This window comes from Barbus barbus, assembly GCF_936440315.1.
Source record: "Barbus barbus genome assembly, chromosome: 49".
NCBI lineage: Eukaryota > Metazoa > Chordata > Actinopteri > Cypriniformes > Cyprinidae > Barbus > Barbus barbus.
In genome coordinates this window covers 14,753,230-14,781,172 of record NC_136727.1, presented here as the reverse complement: position 1 = coordinate 14,781,172, position 27,943 = coordinate 14,753,230, and the positions used below count along the sequence as shown (strand labels likewise).

Genomic DNA, 27,943 nt, shown 5'->3' with positions numbered 1-27,943 from the left:
TTGGGATATTTATGTAAATGTGTGGTATCGTGTCACACAATGAAGCACAAGATGCTCTTTCTTTCAATTTAAAAATCACACTGGACAAGCATGATCAGCAGGTTTTGTGGAGCTCGTGAAACTGTAGAGCTGCTGTCATTTAAGGCAGAAAGGGGACAAGTTAAATAAGACATTCTTAAAAAAAATAAAAAAATAAATCATGTTAATTTTCAATAAGATTTTGTACTCATTTAACTAATAAAGAAAAATGCAAAACAGAAGCATTTTCACTAGTGGTCTCAGACTTATGCACCCTAATGCATGAGTTCAAAGAAAAAAAAAAACTGATAAATTATTCTTGTGTCTTACCTTTCAGCTGATCAGTAACACTGTGCCCAACACGTTCCATCACTCGCCCGTCCTCCCTCTCGTAACGGTCATCCAAAAAACTTGCTGTAACCTCCGACAAGTGCACCTTTCCCGCCACGCCCAGCTGCTCCATAAGATTGGCCAAGTTGACATCATTGGACCAAACGTCAAACTTAAAGCGCTTCATTCCCAGAATACCGCAGAGCACGGTGCCGGTGTGCACGCCAACACGCATGTCCACGGTCTCCAACATCTCCTGGCAGAACTGCTCGATGGCCTGGATCATCCCGAGCCCCATTTCCACACAGCAGTACGCGTGATCGGGGTTTGGCTCAGGGCAGCCCGCCACACAATAATAGCAATCCCCAAGAGTGCTGATCTTCTCGCAGTGGGTCAACTCACACAGACGGTCAAAGCGGCCGAAGAGGTCATTTAGCAGTCCTACCAGTGCAGGGGCGGACTTGTTGGCACTCATTTTGGTGAATCCCACGATGTCCGCAAAGAGGATGCTCACCCACTCCATGCGCTTCATGTTGAAGGGCCTGAAAATGATTTGCCCACGAGGGATAGAGTTCTTCTTACGCTTGTTGCTTTTGGGACTGGAAGAGGTCACGGCGGATGTGGCAGCGACGGAGCAGGTACCTGAGCTGTATCGTTTCCCAGAGCTCTCGCTTTCCTCGTCTCCTTGCATCATGAGCTTGTCCGCCACCAGCCGCGGCATCACGGAGTGGATCATCCGCTCCTTCAGCGCCTTCTCCACCTCCAGGTCCTTCCCATGCATGATCGCTTGACCTACCTTGAGAAAAGTACTCCGAGAGCGCACTTCGGACATGATGAATATATGAATGCCAATGATATGTGCGCACAGGTGAAGCAGGACTTTACCCGGGACAAGCCAGCTCAAATCCAACCTTTCTGACCCTACGTAGCTACCGTCCATCTGAGCAAGGTGCAGCCAGCCTAAAGCCTCATAGAGGACAGAATACAGCAGGCCTAGAAGCACCGACACATACAGGGGCAAATGCAACACACTGTACAGCAAAAGCAGCACCTCCATACAAAGTGAGAACGTTCCAACGGGTGATATACATGGAGCATTATGAGACGTAGGTAGTAGTGACTGATTGCCTGCTTTTGGAATGTCAAAATAGGCAAACTGTGCAGTTTGCGTTTGAGGCGCCAAGGTGATCCCAAACATGATCACTGTAAGTAAAAAGGACGTGTGGTTGTAGAAATGCGCATACGGCCTTGAGAACGTAAACCAGAGGAGGAGGAGGCACAGTACAAGAAACCCCGCCGTGGGGACCAGGAAGTTTGTAGGGTCACACCTGGCGCTATTGATCCCAAAGTATATCCCCCACAGGAGCGCGGCGGCGGCCAGGTAAAACAGGATGTAGCGGAATCTCCTCTGCATCTGCGGGAAGCATCGTTCCCTGCATGCCTCCTCCAGGATGGGCGAGTCAAACTTGGGGTCCCAGCACTGTGCGGCAGACCTCTCAAACAGCGGCGGCACTCTCCATGTACTCCTCAGGTGAGTCGTCGTAGCCCTGGGAACACCCAACTCCCCTGAGCTGCAGTTTGACGAGATACTGTATTTGAAAGGTTTGGAAGAGCCCATGTCAAGCGGACCCACCTGTTGATTATGGCTGTCGGTTATCTGCAGTGATCCTCCTTCGCTATCGCACCTCACCTCCGTCTTGTGCAGTGGCTGGTGCTGCTCTGGCAATGCCATGGTGAGGAGACAACAATTGACTTTTAATTATCACATATCACCTACTGCTGACAGCACAGAGGAAGCGGCACTTGACACGGATTGGTTCGAGTTCAAAAAGCACAGTCTGTTTGTGAAAAGAGTCCAGCCAGAAGTAAATTCCAAGTGCATTCACTATGAGGATGGACCGTCTTGGACTCTTGAGCAGTTTCTTATCCGTGCTGGGATTACGTCAGTACTCAGATTCCATTATATTCTATGGCTCAGTGGCGCGTGAACGCGCATGTATGTACTTTTGCTCCATGCGCGTGAACGAGACTGAGGCACTGTCATCCGCTAGATCCTGCTTTTCAGAGCACATCGTTTGAATTCAACACTACAGCAGCAAGTACGTATCGACAAAATGTAAAAACAAAACAAAAAATAGTGTGGTTAGTTTACATAGGGTGTGCTAAATGAGTTTTTAATCCAGTCAACACTGTCCCTCAAACACCCTCTCCAATGCTCGACAATGTTTGAATTTAGTTTCCCTTTCCAAATGACATGCAAAGGTAATACAGCTTTATATTTCATATTTCCAAATACCAGATTTCACACATTTCTTGTACTCGGTTTCGGTGTAATGTCAGTTTTAAGTCAGCAAACACGAGACGTAACGGTTGCTGTTTGTCGAAGGAGTATTACCTGTATGAAGAAAAGGCGCCAGTTTCAGAGATAACTTTTTTTTCTTCTTTTTTTTCTTTACATGCGCCACGGTTCCCTTTATACGGTCAAAAAAAAAACACACAGAAATTGTTTTTAAAAATGTCTAACGATGTAGTCCCTTAGGTTCTGGCATCACGAAGAGCCGGGGCGGCGGGGGCTTAAGCGCCTGAGACGGTAAAACGTAAAAGCTGCCTGTGTTTTTCCGTCAGATCCCGTTACTGCCCCGTCGAGGGTCAGGAGACGGCCTGTTCCCCTCGAGGAGCCCCGTCCTTTCCTGAACACCCACTCCGGATGTCAACCGTCAATATTCCAGCTTTCAAAGCGCATTAAAACACTCGCTGGCGTCTGCCGTAACTCCAGAAGACGAGTAACTCTTAAGATTTCAACTTCGGAGAAGAAAAAAACACTGATGGCATCGAGTCAAAGTGTGCTGAGGGAAAGTATATCCTTGTTTGTGTGTAATCCCTTTTAACCACTCACTTAGAGGTAATCTCAAATCAGTTCAATGCAAAGTGTTCAAAATGAAGAGGAAAGTTTAGTTTTTTCCTCCCCCGGGCCTCAATTCGTCTGATCAAAACGCTGGGGAGCGCGCACGCAGGGCTTTGTGACGGCGGCGCGCACGCATGAGAACGGCTTCCCTCTGAAGTTTGGCTGATGCTCTCTTGGCGTGGAGTCCGTGTGATGTCATCAAAAGAGCAGGTACGTTCAGTGTAATTATGGCACTATTTATTCTCTGAGTAATTCATAACAGTTATATAAGGAAGTCAGTATAGAATTAGAAAGTAAAGAAACAGTACTCAAGACTCAAAAACTCAGTGTGTAGGCTCTGTAACTTTTATTAATGTTTGTTTGTATTTTATTCTGTTCTTTTCAGGATGAGGGGTCAAATCTGACCAAACCTTTCTATGGGGGCATCCTTAAAGGTGTGTGTGTGTGTCTTATTAGAATTTCCTTTAATTTTTAAATATTTCATTGCTTTATTCTTATATATATATATGTCTTTCAAAAAACAGTTTTCTTTTTGTTTTCTTAAGGGTTATTATTCTTATTCTGTAGTATTTATAATTCACTTAATTTAAAACCAATATAAGTGGGAATTGTTGAATGGTTTGTTCCCCTTTAGGTGAACATCATCTAGGAACATACCTGAGATTCTGGGTGCGTCTTGACCTTTGATCTACCAGATAAGTCACATCCAAGTGATAATCATCCAGCGCTTCCTATGTCAGACGTTCATCATGTCCAGTTTCTAAGACGTCGTGTTGTGTCAGACGGGAAAGGTTATGACACAAGAGTGCGTTCAGAAAAATGTGGTCACTTGTGGTCTCTGACTCAAAAAACACAGCTGTGAATTATTAAACAAACAAGAGTATAACTAGCAACACGGTATTTAGTGTGAAACTCTTATCAGTTGTATTATTGCAGATATTTCAACATTCACACTTCTAACCCTTCCAGGGATCATAAATACTTAAGAGAAGTGAGTTTTCATGTGGTGCAGCTCTATCAAATAAATGTTTTACACAAATTGCCCTGCTTGAAACGGTATTTTATATAGATAAATGCATAGATTGCTGCCATCAAAATAGATAACACATACATTTCATAAACCATATCTGTTATGAGACCAAAAGTTACTTCAATGAACTATTGAGTATTTTTATTGCAATGAGTTTAATGATATGCTGCGCCATCTAGTGGACATTTTGGACCCTCTTATGTTGAAGTGAATCAATCACAGCTGCAAAATCATTATTTTTTGTCATATTATATATATCATGTCAATTCACCCACTTATTTATTTAATCTAAATGTGTGTTTTTATTGACTTAAATATCCAGTTTAATGTTTAATTTCCATATTGCAGAACTCAACAGCAAGAAAAGCTATTTAATGTCACCACAGTTGAAACATGCAGTAATGTGAGCAAATACAACAACAACAGCAAAATGTCATTTCATTTACCAACAACTCATTCACCAGTAAATTGTACAAAGGAATATGATCAATATGTACAAGTGGAACTGAAGTAATGACGATAAACGTTTACCACATATGGCAAATTCACTATGCAAGCCTGTTTCCAACAAGGGGAAAAGAAAAAAAAATGTAACTGCGACATTTGATCTCACAATTCAGAGCTTTATACTCACAATTCAGAGATATATAAACTCAGAATTCTGACTTTTTTTCTCAGAATTGCAAGAAAAGAGTTGTGAGATAAAAAGTTGCAATTACCTTTTTTCATTTTGTATTTATTTTTTTATCCTGTGGTGGAAACAAGCTTCCATAATTCACACTTTTAAAATGACAATTCAAACAATAAATAAATAAGATTATGACAGGTTATTTATTTTCAACATGGTATAAATAAGTAAAATTGTTGCTAGCTGAGTTAAATTAGAACAAGGAAGAAAAAGAATAATGGAAAAGGAAGAAAAATAGGACACCAAATCCCACCGTTCAGGTCGGTTTCATACAGAGTGGTAAGAGTCTCTGTACATACTGTGTTTAACTGGCTTTCCATTGATGTGAATCTCATCTAAGTGTCACTTATACTCTCATCCATTGCTTTGGTGCCACTCTTCCATACTTCCCACATCTACCATTCTTCTGTTACTGTCTCCTCCAACGGTTTTGGGGTTTCTCCTTGGTTTCTGCAGCCGCTTCTGCCTTGGCTTCCCGTTTCTCTGCCAGACTGCTGAGCAAAGCTGGCAGGTCATCTGTGATGGCCTTCTCGATCTTCTCCAGCAGGCATCCTCCTGACCAGCTGCAGTATGAGGAGAGGAGCTTAAAGCTGCTGGGAGGATTGACTCCAAAGAAGTCCCGGTACGCCTCCGGTTCTGGCAAGTCGAACTTACTCACATTGGTCTTGGCCAGAATGGACTTGAAGATGTAGAATTTGTCAGGGTCACTGACAATATCGTTGAAAACCTCATGTGGGTCACTAAACCAGCCCAGCTTCTCGTAATACGTCTGCAGGTAGCGGTCGACCAGGAGGGCGTGGATGCGCACGCGGATGCCGTGCTGCCGAATGAATGCGATTTTGTTTTCCAGCCGGTTCTCGATTACCTGATTTAGGTCCTCCAGCAGAGAGATCTCCTCACGTTTAAAAAGATCTCTGTTGGTGTCAGGAGAGTAATCCTGTGGCCAAAATGAGCTCACGTAGACCCGTGGTGGCTCTGTCACGTTAATCAAGGGTGCCATGCTCCAGAAGAGGGCACCGTACACGCGCATTAGGTCCTGGATCGTCAGACTGTCAGCCTTGTTGAGGATGATACGGATCTGTGACTCGCGTCCCTTCATCTGTCTGAACAGCATTTCAAGTTCTAAACCGACATCCAGTTTGGTTGGGTCAAACACCAGGAAGATGAGATCAGCACGGTCAATAAACCACTGGCACACGTCACTGTAGGGGTACCCTAAAAGACAACGAGAGTTTTAAATATGTAAATGTACACAAACGTACACTTAGTTATACTAAGTATTAGTACTCATGTCAGTTGAAACAAATTTTTTTATTTGGAACTGTTGCCTTCTGGTTTCTTCTGCCAATGGTTGGAGAATACTGTACTAAAATCTACTTATTCAGTGGTGCTACAGCACCGCTAGTGAATATATGGTGTAAAACAAACAGCATGACCAGTGAGCCAATGATTAATATGAGCTGGTTTTTAGTGAATCTAAAATTTAGCGCAATAAGTGTAGTCTGATTCTCAAAAGAATGACTCTTCTAAGTTGATTCTTTCTACTGAGTCAAACACACATTGTTACTGACTGGTTGTTTATATAACAATGTGTAGTTTAAGATGCAAGCCTACATTATGTGTTTTGTCAGAAGTTTATCAAAATTTATGACATACACTGCTGTTAAAGTTTGGGGTCGGTCAGATTTTTAACCAAGGCTGCATTTATTTGATCAGATATGTAGTAAAAACAGTAATAATGTGAAATTTTATTACAATTTAAAATAACCTTTTTTCTATTTAAAAATGTATTTAATCCTTTGAAGGTAAAGTTGGATTTTCAGCATCATTACTCCAGGCTTCAGTGTCGCATGATCTTTCAGAAATCATTCTAATATGATGAACTGCTGCTTAAGATACACTTTTTATTATTATCAGTGTTGAAAGCAGTTGTGCTGCTTAATATTGTAAAGTGTGGTGCCTTTTTTCAGAATTCTCTGATAGAAAGTTCAAAAGGAAATCATTTATTTGAAATAGAAATCTTCTGTAACATTAGCGTCTTTCACTTTTGATCAATTTTGATGCATCCTGAATGCTGAACTTTTCAATGGTAGTGTATATTTACAAATTACTTTTAGTATTGCTGTTTAATAGAGTTAAAGCCAATTATTGGATTGCATTTAAACTCTGAAAAACCATTCAAATGTCTGTGTACACACACACTTGTGCAAGAATGTTATGAATGTATTTTTATTCAAAATTTGGGTCACACTTTATTTTAAAGTTTTAGTTCACCCCAAAATGAAAATTCTGTCATTAATTTGGTGATGATGGCGCAGTGGATAAGACACATGCCTTTGGTGTGAGAGACCCGGGTTCGAATCCACTGTGAGACACCAATGTGTCCCTGAGCAAGACACTTAACCTCTAGTTGCTCCAGAGGCGTGCAACCTCTGACATATATATAGCAATTGTAAGTCGCTTTGAATAAAAGCGTCAGCTAAATGAATAAATGTAAATGTAAGTATTTATTCCTTAAATGTCATAAAAGAATCATTAATGGAACTGTGGAGCATTAAAAGTGGTCTGATAAGCTAGATTGTGTATCTATATTGAATACAGGTTCAGAACTGCATGTTGTCTGATTGTCCTCTTGTACATATCAAACTCAAACAAAGTCTTTGTGAGTACTGCATTCTCACCTCTCTCTTGTTGTTTGCGGTTCTCGATGATTCCAGGTGTGTCGACAAAGGTGACACGCTCCAGGAGTTTGTGCGGCATCTCAATTCCCACCAGCTTTTCCAGAAACCCCTGACCAAACTTCTCTAGGGGTGAGAAAGAGCGGGAACTGTCTGCTGCCATGACAATGCCCTCAATGGTGCGAAACTTCTCACCGTGCATCAGTACAGTGTATTCTGAGGTTGTGGGCTCAGCCCCTGAGAAAGCAAAAGAAAGCGAGACGAAGGAACAAAGGAGGACTAAATTTAATTTTACAATCATTAATTTGAAGAGTGAGGGGTTACCAGTGTAAAGCTGTTGTGAAGTATCATCGAGACCCAGAAGATAATTTATCATGGAAGACTTGCCAACGCTCCAAGGACCCAGGAACAAGACCATGGGCTTAGATGTGATCTCTGCATCTGAATAATGTGAAGAAAAGACAGAGTTCAACTGAGGATAGGGGTTCATTTAGATCCTTGTCATGGTAGAAGAGCACTGAATCCATGATCCAAAGATCTTACCTGACACTTCATGCTGCCGGAGCTCATTGTATTTGTAGGCCTTGTCCATGGGTTTAATTGCTGTGTTGTAGACATGCTGCAGCTTCTTCAGAGCATCTACAAGATGTAGAGTTGATGAAATTATGATAGAAACGGACTCATTCTGCTACTTCAAGATCCCCATTTACCATGTGGATATTTTGGTGAGGCTAAAATGTGACTGATTAATTAAATAACTCTCCTCATATGGTACATACTGTATAGCTGTCACGAATCCGGTCCATGAACTTCCGTTCACTCACCACCAAAGGTCACTCGCTCACCGGATGGACTCTTGCACTACACTACTGTTGCACTTCACCATCGGACTACAGTTCCCATCATGCATTGCACTGATGACACACACACAGCTGATTGCACTGATTACACAGCTGATTCCCATCACACACCTTACTTAAACCATGGACTTCCTCTTCCTCTCTGCCGAGTATTGTTTGGCATTTATCACAGTCATTGATGATAGCTACTTTACGGAGCCTTTCCTAGTTTCTTAGTTTTAGTCTTGACCCGTGTTTTGATTATTGTTTTTGGATTGCCCTTTCATCTTGCCTTTTGGACTCTGTTTGACCCTGGAAACTTTCCAAAAATCCCAGGAAGGTTCCAAAAATTCCCAGGAAAGTTTCCAAAATTTTTCAACCCTACTCGGATTACCCATATTGTCAAGCCCTTTGGACATTGTTCACGATCGTCGACCCCATGCATGCTCTCGGAATACTCTTGTGTCTTGCCCTCAATTTATCTGTTTACTGATGTTTGACCCAGCCTATGTTTGACTACGTTTCTAAATAAAGCTTGCACATGGCTCATGTCTCGTCGGCTCCGTTACAATAGCCCTGAAAGGTACTTAATATACATTTTTTTTCATTATATGACTCACCGACAAATTCCCGTGAAGGTTCAGCTGCTGCCAGACGCAGCGTCTCTTCGATGTGAGACTGATCTCTTGTGGTAGGACCTGAGGGGGTTGTTTTCTCCACTGCCAGGGAAAAACAGCCACTCAAAATCAGCATAAAACATGAAGCTCATATAATAACATTTTCTTGTAGATCCACAAAACAAGCTTTTAATAATTTTGCAGTTTAAACTATTTTTTAAATGTACTTTACATTTTACTTTCTAGGTAATAACCCTTTGGTTTTTATTCTATGGACATATTTCTAATTTTTATTTTGTACTTTACCTATATTTTTATTCTTTATAGCGAAGAAATCTGTTATGGAATCAACAGAACATTGCCAGAGTTTAGATTTACATTTGAAGTAAGCAAGATCTCTGAGGAAAGAAGCTGCATCTGTATTTACACAAGAATCACAATCACAGGAAACAATGTATCAGCTCAACGTGTTGCTTGTTTATTTTAGTGCACAGCTGAAAGCTAAAAAGACCATCTTAGACCAACACAAATGCTGATGGTCTAGTTATGGTTTTATGCAGGAACACTAGTTTTCCAGCCATATTCTGGCATCAGTGTGATGTGTTCTACCCAACAGACATACACTTCTGTTTTTTTTTTTATTGATTGCCATTTCAGTTATTTTTCTTATTGTCGTTTTAGTTTGGTTTTAATTTTTTCCATTATTTATAATTATTATTTTAAGCTAACATACTGTATGTATATATATATATATTATCTATAGTGTTTGTCTTAGTTTACAAAAATAATCTGCCTCCAAAACACAAACTGTCATGTTTGGTCCATCTACTGAAACATCTAGGCTACATAAGCCATCTATTTGGAGCCAATCAAACACAATCAATGTACTATTAAAAGCATCTGATTCTAAAAAAAAAAAAAAACACAGGATGAGATGGAGACTCCCTGTGCGAGCACATGCGAGTTACTGGTGGACTTGTCGGTGAATGGTGGATGGTAGATTCGTGAGAAGAACTGGATTTACGGGACGCATCATCAGTAGTGTTCCTCTGGGTCATGGGGTGTTTCGGCCTTTGACACTATACACCCTCTCCAGAGGCGGCCAGCTCTAGGTTGATCAGACCTCAGCTTGCGTCCCGAGTCCAATTAACCATGAGAGTCACCTTGTTGTCAAGTGGACATCTCAGGGGACTGTGCATGGCAGAGACGTCCTGTTCCCTGAGCCAAGCCAAAGCCTACTTATCTCCTGGCACACTACTTGGGGGCCCAGCTGGGGTCGTTCCTCTTCAGCCAGAGCCACTGGCTGCTTCTTTCTGCTGCCTCTGATGCAGCTTTAACGGCTGTGCGCTGGTTCTGGCCCTTAATTCCCAGGTCCCTCAGCAGTTTTGTGGTAGATGTTCCCACAAACCCTCTGCACCCAACCTCCACTGGGCGGACTTCCACGTTCCAGCCACAATGTTTTGCTTCGGCGGCTAGGTCGGCATACCGTAGGTGCTTCCGCTCATATGCCTCCTCCATGGAATCCTCCCAGGGTACGGTGAGTTCAATTACGTATACTTTCTTTATAGAGGGGGACCAGAGCACCAAGTCAGGCCTCAAGGAGGTAGTGGCAATCTCTGAGGGGAACACCAGCTGTTTCCCAATGTCTGCCAACATCTTCCAGTCGCGCGCTAGGCACAGCTGGCTTCTCTCTGATGGTGTGGAGTTGCTCCTGGCAGCTGTAGTCCCTTCACGGACGAAGGCAGTTGCCCATGGTGTTATTAAGGTGTTAGACATTGGCAGTGACAGGGCATTGATGCTAGATCGTTTTTCCTCCAGTGTGGCAGCAAGGCCCTTCAAAACTTGGTTGTGGCGCCAAGTGTATCGTTCTTGGGTAAGGCTGGTTTTACACCCGGTGAGTATGTGCCGGAGGGAGGCTGGCCTGGAGCACAGGATGCACCCAGGATCTTCGCCAAACCACTGATGGAGATTAGCTGGTGTTGGGAGGACATCATATAGGGCTCTGATGGTAAAGCTCAAATTCCTCGCTTCCATGGCCCATACATCCCTCCAGCTCAATCTCCTCTTTTCGACACTCTCCCACCGTGTCCACAGTCCCTGTTTGCCGAGGGCGACTGCCTTGGCCCATCTTGCCGTTTCCTCCTGACGCCGCACTTCCTCCACCACCATCTTCCTCCGTGCTGGAGCAGTGGCGTTTCTCCAGGCTGGGCGACTAGTTGTTAGTCCAAGGCCTCCTCTTCCTTGCTGCACGTTCCCCACAATATCAGCATGTCTAAGAGCTGCTGTTGCCTCCTCTACTGCTCTTGCTGGTCTCCACTTGCGCCCAGTAACCAGGGTCGGTGCATTTCCTCTGATCACTGGATCTTTGGATTCGTTCAAGGTCATCTGCAGACGTATTTTAGCACACTTGAACTCCTCTGTAAGGCTGGTGAGGGGCAGCTTGAGGACGCTGTCTCCGTAGAGGCTTATGGTGGTGAGGCAGCGCGGAACTCCAAGCCATTTCTTGATGTGGGCTGTGACTCTTCTCTCCAGCTTCTCTACTGTTGTGATGGGCACCTCATAGACTGCCAGGGGCCACAACACTCGGGGTAGTAGACCAAACTGGAAGCACCAGGTCTTCAATTTCCCAGGTAGTTGGGTGTTGTCAATCGCCTGTAGGCCTGCATTGATGTCATTACGCAGTTGCTTCACCTGGTCTTTGTCTTTCAGGCTTGCGTCGTAAAGCCTTCCGAGACTTTTGACTGGCTGCTCAGATACAGTGGGGATTGGGTCATCACCGATGAAGAACTGCAAGTCAGTAAGCACTCCCTTCACCACTGAGATGCTGCGTGACTTAGATGGTTTAATCTTCATACGGGCCCAACTGATGTTCTCCTTGAGTTTTCTGAGTAGCCTCCTGGTGCATGGAACGGTGGTAGTTAGGGTGGTGATGTCTTCCATGTAGGCTCTGAGGGGAGGAAGGCGCCGACAAGAGCCAAGTCTTTGCCCACCTACAACCCATTTTGAGGCTCGGATGATGACCTCCATCGCCATGGTGAAAGCCAAGGGAGAGACGGTGCATCCAGCCATAATGCCTACTTCCAGGCACTGCCATGAGGTGGTAAATTCAGGCGTAGTAAAGCAGAATTGCAGGTCCTGAAAGTAACCTTTAACCAGGGTTGTGATGGTGTCCGGGATGTTAAAGAACTCAAAAGTAGTCCAGAGGAGCTCATGGGGCACAGAGCCGAAGGCATTTGCAAGGTCCAGGAAGATCACGTGGAGGTCCCTTTTCTCCATCTTTGCCATTTGGATCTGGTGCCAGATCATGCTGGCATGTTCTAGGCAGCCAGAGAAGCCAGATATTCCTGCCTTCTGTACCGATGTATCCACATACTCGTTTCTGCACAGGTATTCGGCCATCCTTTGTGCAATGACCCCGAAGAAGATCTTACCCTCCACGTTAAGCAAGGCAATGGGGCGGAACTGGTTGATGTTTGCTGCATCCTTCTCCTTTGGGATAAGGATCCCACCTGCCCTACGCCATGCTTTGGGTATGATCCTCTTCTGCCATATTGTCCTCATGAGGCTCCAGAGAAACCTGCTAACATCTGGTGCGTTCTTGTACACTTTGTATGGGACTCCGTTTGGCCCAGGCGCTGATGCTGTTCGTGCCCGATGGACGATCTTCTCCACCTCTTTCCACGTTGGAGGACCGATCTCAAATTGATGCTCTGGAGGGTCGATTGGTGGAATGTCTGGAGGGATGGCCAGGTGTTCATAGCGCTTTGGATCAGAGTGCATTGATCTCAGGTGCTCCTCCAGGTCATTCTTTGTTGTTCTTAGAACTCCACTTTTCTCCTTGGTGAAGAGAGTTTTCAGGAACTTGAAGGGATCTTTATAGAACCTTGTTCTTGTTTGTTCTTTATTCCTCCTCCTTTTCCGTAAATTCTCTGCTCTGCGGAGGGATGCCAGACGTGTTTTAATGTCAGCTTGGAGGGTGCTTATGCCCTCCTTTTCCACTTCCGAGGCCTTCTTCCAAAGTTTCCTGAGTTGTCTCCTTTCTAGCACAAGGCGCTTGATTTCCTGTTGCCTCCTGGAGACTAGTGGAGTGGGAGCCTGTTTAGTAACTTTCGGCTCTAGTACCCCAAAGCGTTCTGTTCCATATTGATAGATGATGTTTCCCATATTCTCCAACTTCTTCTCCACTGTGCCTCGAAGTTGTTCGAGGGACAGGGTCAGATCTTTATTCACCGTTTCCCACAGCTTTTTCTCCGCAGCACCGGGCCACTTCACACGCAGTCTGCAACTTGGAAGTCTCCGCTCGACTGCAGGTCGGGGAGGTTGGGTGGGATCCACCGCTGATGTTTGTTCCACCGCTAGTTCTGTGCTTGAGTTCGCCTCTTCCACGACGGGGGTGCTGATGCCCTCCAAACTATGGTTTTCATCCAGTTGGTGAGCTTCACTCGACTGATTTGACTGATGCGAGGCCCCGGTCTCTCTTCCCTCAAGCACCTTTTCTTTCCCTGGTGAATCCTCAGACCCCGGAAAGATGTTACTCTCCTCCATCCACAGCTACATACCTGCAGCTTGTGGTCCGCTGCTGTGGCAGAGCTTGCTCTGCTTGCTGTGGCAGAGCTTGCTCTGCTTGCTGTGGTATTCTCTTGCGCTGTGCTGTCTTTGCTCGTAGTCAATTCCAGTCCAGTCGTTACCTTTTTGTCAGCCGATGAGTCTGCTTCCGCCCCCGCTCTCGCAGACTCTGGGGGTGTTCTCTTTGTTTCTTCGTAGCTAATGGGGGGTGTCTCTGACTTGCTGCAAGGCATGAGAGACTACAGTCGTGGGCAGCTAACCCAAGACTGTCCCCTTGGGGTCTATTCCCTCCTGCCAGCTGTCTCTCATGCTGTCACAAGGACACAAGAAACATTTCTTCCCTATTACAAAACTGTCCTCCATGCAGGCCAGAGAACATATTGCTATGAATGGAAATGGACTTGTGCCAAGGGTTATTTCTGTTAGGTTATTTTGGTGGTGGGTTTATTCCTGTGCCACCTTTGACCAAAGTATCAGGTGGAGGAGCACTAGGAACTGACTTTTACAGTAGTGTCCTCTACTGCCAACTGGCGACGAGACAACTATATAGTTCCTTCCCTCTGGTTATTTTCACTGTAATGGAGTTTAACCAGAGGCTTTATGATGATTCTGAAGCATTTAAATATATTAGACTTTACATTAGTATAAAGGTGCAGCCACATTAGCAATTTGTTTTTCTCAGACAGAAGTCACTTTTAAATCAAGCATCTTATATTCTGCTGGCGAATGGCAAATTCTGTTGCGAAATCTAGAACTTACAATTTTCTAAAATATATTTGCAAATGTACTGAATGATTCTAATTCGACAATTATCTTGTTTTAAGTGTCAAATATCATTTATGTTGACTGAATCATATTGTACCTTTCGCAGACACTTTGGTTGCTGGTAAATCATCTGACACTTCTTCCACTGTTGTTTCTTCAACAGGTGCAGAAACATCTTCTTGAACCTGTTCAGGAGTTGGTTCCACAAGCTCCACAGTTTCCTCTTGTGCTACTTCAACATCCTCAAAATCATCTGCAACTAGGTCAGCTGCTTCTGTTTCCACCATTTCTTCAACGGCTTCTGGTTCTTCAACAGATTGCTCTTCTTCCACAACCTCGGGAGCTCCTTCTTCCTCTGTTCCAGCTTCCTCTTCATCAGCTTCTTCCTCTGTTACCTCTTCTGAATACTCTTCCGCTGGCTCTTCAGGCTGAGCAACCGCCTCTGCCTCATCTTCTGTCTGAGAAATCTCCTCGTCCTCACTTGTCTCATCTTGAATCTGAAAAACTTCCTCTTCCTCAACTACCTCCTCTTCAGTCAGACCAAGATCCTCTTCTTCACGTGCTTCATCTTCAGTCTGAGAATCTTCTTTGTCGTCTTCTTCCACAGATTCCTCAACAACCATTTGTGACTCTACATCATTGTCTACCTCTGAGATCTCCTCCTCCTTCACCTCTTCACGTGCCTCCTCAAGAACTTCTTCCTCCGCCGCTTCACTAGATTCATCTAATTCAACTTCTGCCTCTTCTTCCTGTGCCTCCTTCTCAAATATCTCTTCAGAAGAGGTCTCCTCTTGATTCAACTCTTCAGATTTCTCTTCTGAAACAACCTCCTCCTCTTCATCTTCATTAGAGCTGACATCTTCTGCCGTGGTGTCAATATGTGCACCAGTGCCACAGGGTTGGCACACAGGTCTGTTCGGTGCAGGAGTGTCATTGGAGGAGCTCTGGCTTATATCCTCTGTGTCATCACAGCAGTTGAACAGCTCGCCTTCAGACTTCAGCTGGAATGGCACAAGTGGCTCAGTCTCAGACTCCACTGCATCTGTGGAAGAAAAACAATAATATTACCCAAAATGTGATGGAATATAACTCAGCACATTCACACAGAATGAAGAATGAATCATATTTGATATTACAACATAACGGCGACAAAAGTAATTATGCACAAATTAGATTTTTTTACCAAAACCGCAGAAAACCAAAACTTGAAAATAGTGTTTAAATAATTAAATTTGGTAGTTGGGTAATTGATTTGGTACTCTGTTTAGGTTGTTGTGTTAAACTTTGTAGTAAAGTTCTTCTGCAATGAGCTGCCTCTCAATATTTCAGCCAAACAAATTTTATATGTTGCTACTCTAGCATAATTTTTGCTCACAGTGAATTGCATCCACACTGCTGACATGTTGTATGCACAAAATGGATACTGACGCAGGTTTTTTGCCCATATATTTTGTTTGCCGATATTTCAGTACAAGTGTGCCACACATGTCCTGAAAAGTGAAGCCAAAACTTTTTGATCGCTATATTGGCTGTCTGAAGTATAGGTCATAAACCCCGCCCTCTCCATGTAAACAAATGGGACATGAGCCAAATTACACTTCAAATTTTTCCCAAAGATGGTTTCATCATTTTAGGTAGTTCTTATCCCGTTGTATGTTCAAGCAAGTTTTCTTCAAGCAAGTTTGCTTTTAGTTTGTTATTTGATGCTATAAAAACGGGGTGCGGCGCCACCTCACATTCACTAAAGCGCAGACTCAGGCTTCAAATGAATAGGGAGGCCATACGGGACACATCCTGGCCAGGATTTCTGTATTTGGCTCTGTTTTCCAGTTGTTATAATTGCTGAGGGTATGATCGACCAATGATGTGCAGGCATTGTACACATTCGACCAATCGTGGTGTGCGAGAAGGAGGGATCTACGGAGAATGGTCAAAGCGATGCAAATACGCAAACATGTTATGTGTTCATTCGTTCGTTTGACTTGAAACGGCACTGCGCAGACCGTTCGTTATATGACATCGAAGTACTGTAGCAAGTGCGATTCGAAAGCATAAGGAGCCATCTGCTCTCTATTGCTCTCGTGGATGTCATACAACGATCGATCTGTACAGCGCAAACAGCCAAAACATGGATATTTTAGGCAATATAGAAATCCTGGCAAGGACGTGTCCCCAGTAAAAATGGCCCATATGGTCACCCTATAAATGAATCACTACTGTGCAGACAAGAGTTAGGATCCAAATAAATCGCTACTGTGCAGACACAGGCTTTAAAGCGGTCATAGGATATTGCTAAAAAGAACAATATTTGGTGTATTTGGTGTAATGCAATGTGTTTATGTGGTTTAAAGTAAAAAAACACGTTATTTTCCACATATATTATTGTTGCTCCTCTATGTTTTGCCTTTCTGAAACGCGTCGATTTTTACAAAGCTCATCGTTCTGAGAAGCGAGGCGTGCTCTGATTGGCCAGCTATCCAGTGCGTTGTGATTGGCTGAATACCTCAAGCGTGTGACGGAAATGAGCTGCTGCTGGCACAAATGTGTGAGTCTGTGGCGATGAACCATCTCTGTGATTCATGCGGCGATGAATGCTCTCAATGAGAGCTAAATGCTTTTCATGTGATTCACATCCTGAAATATAGAGCAGAGCTGGCAGGAGAAGAGAACGCCGAGTCCTTTCTGTTCATGTGGATCATCAGAGCAAGGTTTATTTTTCATACTGTCCTCCGGCGCGGCGGCAGGCGGCTCTGATAAAGGTGTTAGCATGGTGGCTTTGTACCGGATTTCAACCTCTAATTTTAATGTCAAATGCTTCCATTGAAAAGTGCAGCTCTGCTTTCAAGTAAATAATGACGCATTAATTAGTTTGCCAGTAAAATGTTTTGCAGATTGAAGTGTTTTCTAAACACAGCCATTTCAGTAGACTACAAAATGGAAACCATATTCAAATGTAAAAACAATGCACATTCAAAAGCACTTTTTTGACTTTATGCTAAATTACTATCAAATGACAAACCCTCAATTGATTTAGCCATACACATACGCAACAGTTCAACAACATACAGACAGCAGAGGGCACCAGTGTCTATAGTTAGTTCAAATAAACCTCTTCCACCTTTGGCATTTGACCACTTGCTTGTAAAAATGCTCTCTGACAAGCTTATGTGTTCCTTAGAAGTCTTTAATTAATTGAATTGGCTCTAGTCAGTGTGAATGCGATATGTTTTGCACACTTACACACATGTTCACACACTCAGGAGAGCTGTATTTAGGCCAAAGTCATAGTGCAAGAGTGCCATCAACGTAACCATGAGTCATTTTGAAGGCCTAAGGCCATGTTACTGTGGTATGAGTTACTCTTTATTGCTAGCTTGCTGTCTTTACAAGTCCAGGATTATGATTACATAATTGTCACAACACTAATATGATGTAAAATAATTACTTTTATCAAGATGCAGATGAGGGAAACTTTGATTTATTTGACCTCACAACTTCTTTTTGGAAATGTCACTGAAATGAAAGGCTGGTTATGATGTGTTACAGAACTTGGGTGTTGTACTATTTTATAATAAGTTCAACAGCTCATTCTGTTCCATAGCATATTCTACCATGTTGATTTAATTAAATTAGAGCCTGCTCTAGTGGTAGGAAGAGAAGCAATTCTATGCTCTCCAAGGACCATGCCTATCCACAAAGGTATTGTTTTGTAGACAATGGCTGGGGAGCTTATGGTCACAGTGGAGAAGGAATGTTTATGTGTATTATTATTCCAGTGTCTCTTGTTGAAGTAATACCACTAGTACTGGTAAATTACCCAAAATGAAACCAACCATTCATATATTTGATAATATAAGATCATCTGCATTTTTCCAGTAAGGTCTAAGTGACGCAGACCAGCCCCTTCCCCCTTCGACAGCATGTTCTGAGGTGAGGACAGAAACGGACAGGTGCTCGATCCCAAGTCGTAGGTCTTCATGACACAAATAGCCTACACTAAGAAGAGTTTCTCTGCTTTTATATAGTAAAATGACATTTCCCTTCAGTTTATTTCTGATAGCACTGAATGTCAAACCATTATCTTATGTGGTTGTGTGACAGCTATCACAGCTTTTGTCTAGAGGAGTGATTTATCGAAGATAGCCGTAGTCACTAAGCAAAATTTAACGAAGGACTCTTACTCTCTGGAAAAAAAGAACATGACAGAATGATTTTCATGACATTCATTTTTTGTTATGTTTCCAATGCAGATAAAACACCAAAATAGTGTGAACATGTTCCCTGCATTACTAAGTGCAAAATATACATTGCAATCAATGTAGACCAATTCACCACCAAATGATTCATATGTTCAGCCGGAAATCGCCAGCTCTCCATTGAAATTAATGGGATCGTGTCGCTTTGTTGCTGCGTGTCGCTTGTAGTGTGAACGGGTCTTGAGGCTGAGACTAGGCAGAAGTCTCCTGCGGAGCTCACCCCAGTATGGGCTCGGCAGAAGTGCGGATCAAGGGCGCATAGCGGCTGCAAAGGGGCACTCGTGAGCACCCTTCTGAATGCTAAAATGACGAATGGGACACCCTACGGTCTCATGGACTTAACGACACGCACGCGGCGGCCATTGTACAGGTGCATCTCAATAAATTATATATGTCGTGAAAAAGATCATTTTTTTCTTGTAAGTTATGTCAAAAAGTGAAACTTTCATATATTTTAGATTCATTGCATGTAAAGTAAAACATTTCAAAAGTTTTTTTGTTTTAATTTTGATGATTAGAGCTTACAGCTCAAGAAAGTCAAAAATCCAGTATCTCAAAATATTAGAATATTTACATTTGAGTTTCAATTAATAACCATCCCTATACAGTATAAATTCCGGGTATCTCTTGTTCTTTGAAACCACAATAATGGAGAAGACTGCTGACTTGGCAATGATCCAGAAGACAATCATTGACGCCCTCCACAAAGAGGGTAAGTCACAGAGGGTCATTACTGAAAGGTGTGGCTGTTTACAGAGTGCTGTATCAAAGCATATTAAATGCAAAGTTTACAGGAAGGAAGAATTTGGGTAGGAAAAGGTGCAAAAGCATGACTGCAAGCTTGAGAATACTGTCAAGCAAAGCTGATTCAAACACTTGTGAGAGCTGAAGCTGCAGTCAGTGCATCAAGAGTCACCACGCTCAGACGTCTTCAGGAAAAGGGCTACCAAGCCACTTCTGAACCAAAGACAACATCAGAAGCGTCTTACCTGGGCTGTGGAGAAAAAAACTGGACTGTTGCTCAGTGGTCCAAAGTCCTCTTTTCAGATGAAAGTAAATTTTGCATTTCATTTGGAAATCAAGGTCCCAGAGTCTGGAGGAAGAGTGGAGAGGCACAGCATCCATGTTGTTTGAAGTCCAGTGTGAAGTTTCCACAGTCAGTGATGATTTGGGCTGCCATGTCATCTGCTGGTGTTGGTCCACTGTGTTTTCTGAAGTCCACAGTCAACGCAGCCATCTACCAGGAAATTTTAGAGCACTTCATGCTTCCTTCTGCTGACAATCTTTATGAAGATGCTGATTTCATTTTTCCAGCAGGACTTGGCACCTGCCCACACTGCCAAAGGTACCAAAAGCTGGTTCAGTGTCCATGGTGTTACTGTGCTTGATTGGCCAGCAAACTCGCCTGACCTGAACCCCATAGAGAATCTATGTGCCACAGTTTGTGTGTCACAAACTGATTGGGTTTTTGTTAAATGTGAGCCTAAATCATCACAATTAAAAGAACCAAAGACTTAAACTACTTCAGTCTGTGTGCATTGAATTTAATACACGAGTTTCACAATTTGAGTTGAATTACTGAAATTAACTTTTCCACGACATTCTAATTTATTGAGATGCACCAGTAAGTCCGTAAGACCGCAAGTGCACATGAAGTGTTCCATTTGGGACAGGGCCTTAGTGATTAACCAGCGAAGTCTGATGCTCGAGTGAATGACTCTTACGAGCCAGTTCTTTTTAGTAATTCGAATCACAATTTGACCAGTGAAGTCTGATGTTCGAATGAATGACTCTTACGAGCCAGTTCTTTTTAGTGAATCACATCATAGCAAAACCTGTGAAATATATTGCCACTTTTTTTGTTTTTTTTTAGTTCTTATTACTTACAGATTTTGTTATTGATAGGATGAGCATTCGGCCATTTTTACAGGACGCGTCCTTGCCAGGATTTCTATATTGCCTAAAATATACAGGTTTTGGCTGTTTGCACTATGCATGTAGATAGTTGTGTGACATTCATGACGGCTACTTATGCTTTGGAATCGCTCTCGTGCCTAACTTTGTGTCTTTTTTGATTGGTGCACAGCGACACTTCAAGTCAGACGAACGAACAAACATTGCATCACTCTGATCATTCACTGTAGAACTCATCTTCTCACGCGCAGCGCCACGATTGGTCAATTATGTTATTGATCGAACTACTTTGGATGTTTTAGGCAATAATAAAATCCTGGCCAGGACGTGTCCCATCTGAACGGCACATCTGGCCACCCTACTTATTGACCATTTGTATTTCAATTTGTCTATTTGGTTCAACCCAATCTCATGAAAAACCATAACTATTGTATGAGGTGACGATTTAGTATAAATTTGTACAATATGATTTACGTAAATATATGATTTTTTAGAAAATAAAAAAATAAAGCTTGAAAGTCCACCCCTAAAATTAACAAATTTGCAACCAATTTACCAAAATGTAAAATAGTTACAAATTTTTTGAGAGTGCGTTGATTTGGTTTCATGTATTTGTGTGCTTTAATATACCTAAAGCATGTACGTACAACTTGCTGATGTGAGTATTGTGTACGTTTTATTTGTTTGTATAGCAACACGGTTTACTCTGGCTTGCGAATAATGTCTGCATACAATTGGCTGGTGTGACTGGATTGTAACAGGGAAAGCCCCGGTGCTAAAACAGGCCTCATACAGCAAGGCAGCACAGAGGTTTAAGTCCTTCTGTTAACATAATGGTTGCCCCTACAAGGCCTGCAAGACAGAAATAAATAGTGATTGTAGTGACAGTAGCATTGTGACATACGCTTACAGTCCACAGCTGCTATGTTGATAGAAAATACAAGGGGGCGTGTTAGCGTAGCTGTGAAGCATGACCACGCAACTGCTCAACGAACAGTGTCTGATTTCATGGTGCACTCTAGGCCTGACCACCTGACTGCACAGACGCAGAAAGAGAACAAGGACAGACAAGGATAATACTTAAAAGCAAACAAGATGAAGCGACAGCCTCTAATTATTTCACCAAGGGTAACCGGTTTTCTTTGACTACTGAGAGACAAGAAAGCCACCAACAGTTTCCCTTACAGTTGATTGCAATTTTGACCAAAGGATTCCAGCTATCATCAATTCAATGAATATGAATTTTAAAGTAAAAGATATACGAATTAGTATTCAAATTTGTAAGAATTTCTACAGCAGTCTGCGCCAAAATATATTTTTTTCATATGTAGGAAGTATTTTTTTAGATAGATGCATAGATGCCATTTACACAAAGAGAAAATAGCACATTTTACAAATAGCAATGGATTCTATTTACAATGTTAAAACAGCAAGATTTTCTGCTATTTATACTACTTGTTGCAAATAGCAATTATCTGCACCTCAGTGTAGTAGTATATTATAAAACAGAACGCAATAATAATGTATTGAGTGTGAATGATCATTTTAATTCAAATTATTAAATGGATGCCACCTTATTGGGACAATAAAGCCCTCCCTACCCTAACCCTACCCGATACTTTATTTTCAGCTTTTTGATTATTTCCTTAATTTTTATTGAAAAAAAAAAAAAACAAGTTCAGCAAATCTTTTCTATTTGCACTTAGACACTCTTTTAAAAAAAAAATACAATTAAAATGCAATTTATACATACAATAACACACCTCTTCTGTGATGAGCATGTTTTTATATTTCTAACTTAAAATTAATTTCACTATTTGTATATAATTTAAGAATTAAAGTGCTTTAGAGAAAGTGTATAAAGTATTTTGAAATGTTTTATTATTTACCTACTAAAAAGATATGTATTTTAACTAAAAGTCTGCACTTATTAATATTTAAAGAACATTTGTTTTCCAATTCATAGGTATGTGTCGTTACTGATAAAGTCATGTGGTGCAACCAACATGTAGAAAAAATATATTGAAAAAAATAGAAAATGAATGTGTGTCAAAGTCAATAAATGTCTTTAAATAATTATGACAAGGCAAGGTCAGTTCAGGTCATGTGGTGCAACTCCCTAAAGTAATAATAATTCATGGTAATTGTAAAATATTACTTTTAAAAGTATATCAAATGTTTTTTTTAAAGCTATATTAACGACTTATCAGTATGTATATTAAAGTAGAATTTTAAAAGATTTTTGATTTTCTTTATCGTGGACACTCTTATCAGTCATTGACCTATAAAAGTGTGTTAATAATTGAGGTGTATGATTAATATTTTAGAATTATTTGACATTTACTGTAGTTTTAGTTTTTACTGTTTTTATTTAATTGAAGTTTTAGTAATTGTAATTTATTTGTCATTTTAATTAGCTTTGTAATTTAGTTTTAATGTATAGCCTAGTTTTTATTCATTTTTATCCCAGCTTGAATACACTAAATGAAAATAAGAGATTTGCTTTGTTATATAGCTGAAATAAAAGTTTTTTTATATGTGTATATATATATATATATATATATTTTTTTTTTTTTTTTTTCAGTTAAAGGGTTAGTTCACCCTAAAATGAAAATTCTGTCATTAATTACTCACCCTCATGTTGTTCCAAACCCATAAGACCTCCGTTCATCTTCGGAACACAAATTAAGATATTTTTGATGAAATCGGAGAGCTATCTGTCCCTCCATAGACAGCAATGCAACTGAAATGTTCCCAGGTCCAGAAACATAGTAAATACATCAGTAAAACAGTCCATGTGACATCAGTGGCTCAACTTCAGTTTTACAATGATACGAGAATACTTATTTTTTGCACAAAGAAAACAAAAATAACAATTTACTCAACCATTCTTCTCCCCCGAGTCACATGTTCTGCCATTTTGGATAGTACCCAAGAACGTATTTGACACAATCAGCATTGTTTACGTTCTGGGGGAAAGTGCGCGCATGAATGAAAGCTTCGTATGAAGCATTGTTTACGCTTAGACGAAAGCATGCGTATGCATTGTGATACTCTCTAAAATGGCAGACTATGTGACTCGGGGGAGAAGAACAGTTGAGTAAATTGTTATTTTTGTTTTCTTTGCGCAAAAAAAAAGGATTCTCGTAGCATTGCAAAACTGAAGTTGAGCCACTGATGTCACATGGACTTATTTACCGATGTATTTACTACGTTTCTGGGTCTGGGAACATTTCAGTTGCATTGCTGAGGGTCAGAGAGCTCTTCGATTTCATCAAAAATATATTAATTTGTGTTCCGAAGATAAATGAAGGTCTTATGGGTTTTAAACGACATGAGGGTGAGTAAGTTATATCATAATTTTCATTTTGGGGTGAACTAACCCTTTAACGTTCATGTTATTTCATCTAACAATTATTTCCCCTAATGATTTTAGTTAACTATAATAATCCTGGTATAAACTGAGCACAGCAGATGATATCTCCTGTTATGAGACATTTCCATACCTATCAAAAGTTACATAATTCAATGGAGTAACAAGGAGGTCGTTCAGTTTTTCAAGGCTTTATGTTTCTACGCAAGCCCTGAAATCAGTGAGAATGACTCCCAGAAACACTTTTGCCGGCACTACACATACAGTACATGCCATCCAGAAACTGAAATTCAGTTGTACTGAACATGTTGTACTTTAGTGCACTTGATGATTCTAAGTGAAGGAATCAAAGAACAATTTGACTAACTTACATATTTCAGTTCATAAAAACAACAAGACAAGAAACCGTTATATTCTGTAAAACACTTCTCCATACACAAACTATGAATACAAGCAGGCAGATGCAGGGGCGCTCATCCCCACCAAGGACAAGCAATCTGATCTTGGACTTCAGACACTTATGTTGAGGACTAATACTCCCAGGCGAATGACCAATCACTGTTACTAAAACCTTTAACTTCACACTTCAGCTGTGTACATGCAGAAGTCACCTGCAGCTGTTAGTTCAGCAGTGCACCTGCGTTTGAATCCAGTTTTTAAACTTCTTACCTGCAATGGCGAGTGCCAGTAGAGGCAGCAGGCAGCAGACGGGGAGGAAAAGCCTCATTTTGACTGCCAGGGCTGTCTAGGACCCCTCTCAGGCTATATATACCCTCGAGAGAGGCAAGAGGGCATGCGGAGGGTCTGGGGGTGGGGCGGCGCTCACGGAGCATTTGCACAAGCGTCAGCACTGGGAACAGCTGCCTTCTCCAATCAGGCGGCCTTTAACCTTTGCCTATTTGTAACCGTTTCTGGGTAGCTGGGTTTAATAATCTGTGGAGGAAGATTCAGTTGTTCACTCAGGGGGACTAAATCTGAAAACATAAAGAACTAAAGGTGAATTTAATTTGAAAAAAACTGAAGGTGGTGAATTTAATTTTAGTACCTCAGGTGACCAACAGATGGCAGACGTTTATTGACTAGACATTTAAACTATCAAAAATAAAGTACTAAAAATGCAAGTATTACCATGTTTTTGGACATTTTAACATGGCAATACAATGTACTTTAAGACCAATAGACCATTTGGATGTTTGCAAACAGCGATGACGAGCCAACTTGGTGGCAGAAAATGACAGTTCTGCAGTGGCGGTGTATGGAAGCCACGGGAATTAAAGAGTAAAAAAAATAATTTCCAGTTTGCATCTTACAATTCTGACTATTTTTCTTGCAATTCCGAGTTTATACCTCACAATTCTGAGAAGAACAATCTGAACTGTGAGAAACTCAGAATTGTTATAATGGCTGAATTTGGCGATACAAACTTGCAATTGGGAGAAAAAAAGTCAGAATTATATATGTTTAAATGATTGGTAACGCTTTAGATTACAACCCGCAACGTACTGCGTAAGTAAACAGAATTTACAGAGTAACTTGTTTGTAATTATAGTGTACCTATTGAGTACCTCCGTGTAAGTATAAGGGAATAATATGTAATAACGAGTCTATCCGTGTTTGCGGTGTTCATGACAGGAATATGTGTCAAAAATACAAGAAAACTAATAGAAGCGAAGAGGAGAGAGATTTTTGAAACTGACTGGAATGTGTTCTTTTAAAACTGGAGAGTTTTGTCTGAGTATGTTCTCACAACATTGAGCAGTAAAGCCGGGAACTGAAGTAAGTCAAAATGGTGCTTGAGGACGTGGACCACAACGGTAAAATCCTAATACATACACTCACTGGCCACTTTATTAAGTACACCTTGCTAGTACCGGGTTGGACCCCCTTTTGCCTTCAGAACTGCCTTAATTTTTCATGGCATAGATTCAACAAGGTGTTGGAAACATTCCTCAGAGATTTTGGTCCATATTGACATGATAGCATCACGCAGTTGCTGCAGATTTGTCGGCTGCACATCCATGATGCGAATCTCCCGTTCCACCACATCCTATTGGATTGAAATCTGGTGACTGTGGAGGCCATTTGAGAAAAGTGAACTCATTATCATGTTCAAGAAAACAGTCTGAGATGATTTGAGCTTTGTGACATGGTGCATTATCCTGATGGAAGTAGCCATCAGAAGATGTGTACACTGTAGTCATAAAGGGATGGACATGGTCAGTTGGTACTAAGGGGCCCGAAGTGTGTCAAGAAGATATCCCCCACACCATTACACCTCCACCAGCAGCCTGAACCGTTGAGACAAGGCAGGATGGATCCATGCTTTCATGTTCTTTATGCCAAATTCTGACCCTACCATCTGAACGTCGCAGCAGAAATCGAGACTCATCAGACCAGGCAACGTTTCTCCAATCTTGGGTGAGCCCATGTGAACTGTAGCCTCCGTTTTTTTTGCTATAAAAACAACAGTATACACCCACTGAAATACAAATGTTGTATCATGCAAAGTTATTTGGTGATAGTTGCTGGTGACTCGAATAAGCTTTCATAAGGTAAGCTGACTTGTGAATTATAAATCATAGCAGAAACTCATTAACTAATTTCACTAGATGTCCAGTTTTGTTTTTCAATAATAGAATGGTTAAAAATACCTAGGCCTATGATAAAATACCAGTATAAAATTATACAAAGAATATTGTCTTTCTAAATCACTCCTAAACATAAGATTATTGTTTAGGCCATACCACGTAATATTAGAATAGGTACCCCTTAGTTTCAAAATACTTAAATTATAAATGATTTGTAATTTTACAGGTTGTTACCCCTTTATTCCCCAAACGTTGCATATTATTCCCCTACACTATAATTACAAAAACGTTACGCTGCAGCTTCAGTTTACTTACGCAGTTCTTTGCAGGTTGCATATCTGGTTGTTACCCCCTTATTTCCCAAATGTAACACATTGTTCCCTTATACCTACACGTACGTTCTTTACTATAATTACAGAAACATACACTGTAAATTCAGTATACTTACGTAGTTCTTTGCTGGTTGTAATCTAAAGCGTTACCAAATGATCTATAGTTTTAAAGATGATATCATGCTGTAACTGTGGGCTAATACTAATGTTTACATGTTATGTAGATCTACAGGTATATTGTTTGTCAAATTCAGGTCAAATTTGGTCAGCTTGCAACCAAAAGCAACTGCATTAAGCTTCATAGGGCATCTTTGACAATGGTATACTATAAAAAAAATCCTTTTTGCATCCTGTTTCTGAAATCCAAAGGCACAAGAAGACATTTTTCTCTTATTCCGTGGATTTTGCCCATTTCCCTCAACTTGTAACCACTGTTTTTCTGCCACTAGAACACACAGCTCCTAGTAACATTCAACTGTGAGGTCTGCTCACAAACAGTCTATAATCTGTGGAGGAATATTCAATTGCTCACTGGAGGGACCAAAACATTTGCACCTCAGGTGACCACCAGATACAGTGCTATTTATTTACTTTGAGACATGGCTAATGGTATTCTTGCAGCTTATAGTGCCTTATAATTATCATTCAATAGCCTACAATTAGACTATTTTTTGTTTGGCTAATTTGCACAGAAACTTAAACATTTGTTGGTTGAAACAGAAATGAGAAATCCAGATGAATATAGGCTACATGTTGCAACCTTTTTTAAATTAATGTCTTTAAAGTAAGCAAAGTTAGAATGTTTTTCTCATGTCTTTTCCCGTTACACAAGCAAAGTGAGAGTTGAGTTGAGGATACGGCAAGACACCTGAAACCGGAGTCAGACCGTTTTCACGCCGTGAGAAAGACGTCGTTACGTACGTCTCCGTGGGGGGCGGGGTCACACAGCAGGGCGGGATTGATGGAGGGAGAATAATACAGTAATATGAGAGAGAGAGAGAGAGAGAGCACATCTGGAGGAAAATAAAGAATCATCATTTCATG

General features: G+C 41.4%; 2 protein-coding genes and 1 long non-coding RNA gene across 3 annotated transcripts in view; 1 reads left to right on the top strand and 2 right to left on the bottom strand.

Moving 5' to 3' along the window:
- The window catches only part of LOC306867538 (adenylate cyclase type 9-like), a 44,755-nt gene extending 41,482 nt beyond the window's left edge, over positions 1-3,273 (bottom strand). Inside the window, exon 1 of the mRNA XM_079413256.1 lies at positions 349-3,273. Coding sequence (XP_079269382.1) covers positions 349-2,080 — 1,732 coding nt within the window. The 5' untranslated portion in view covers positions 2,081-3,273. The remainder of the gene's footprint in view (positions 1-348) is intronic.
- LOC306867540 lies at positions 2,362-4,289 on the top strand. The gene is made up of 4 exons (XR_013784032.1): positions 2,362-2,447; positions 2,974-3,463; positions 3,639-3,687; positions 3,888-4,289. It is a non-coding gene; the product is annotated as an uncharacterized lncRNA (long non-coding RNA).
- Positions 4,290-4,294: 5 nt separating this feature from the next.
- LOC306867539 (sarcalumenin-like) lies at positions 4,295-24,742 on the bottom strand. The gene is made up of 7 exons (XM_079413257.1): positions 24,649-24,742; positions 14,534-15,478; positions 9,109-9,207; positions 8,193-8,288; positions 7,974-8,090; positions 7,653-7,886; positions 4,295-6,186 (listed from the first exon to the last, which is right to left on the bottom strand). The coding sequence occupies exons 1-7, from the start codon at positions 24,704-24,706 to the stop codon at positions 5,381-5,383; spliced, it is 2,355 nt and encodes a 784-aa protein (XP_079269383.1). The 5' UTR covers positions 24,707-24,742; the 3' UTR covers positions 4,295-5,380.
- Positions 24,743-27,943: the final 3,201 nt, after the last annotated feature.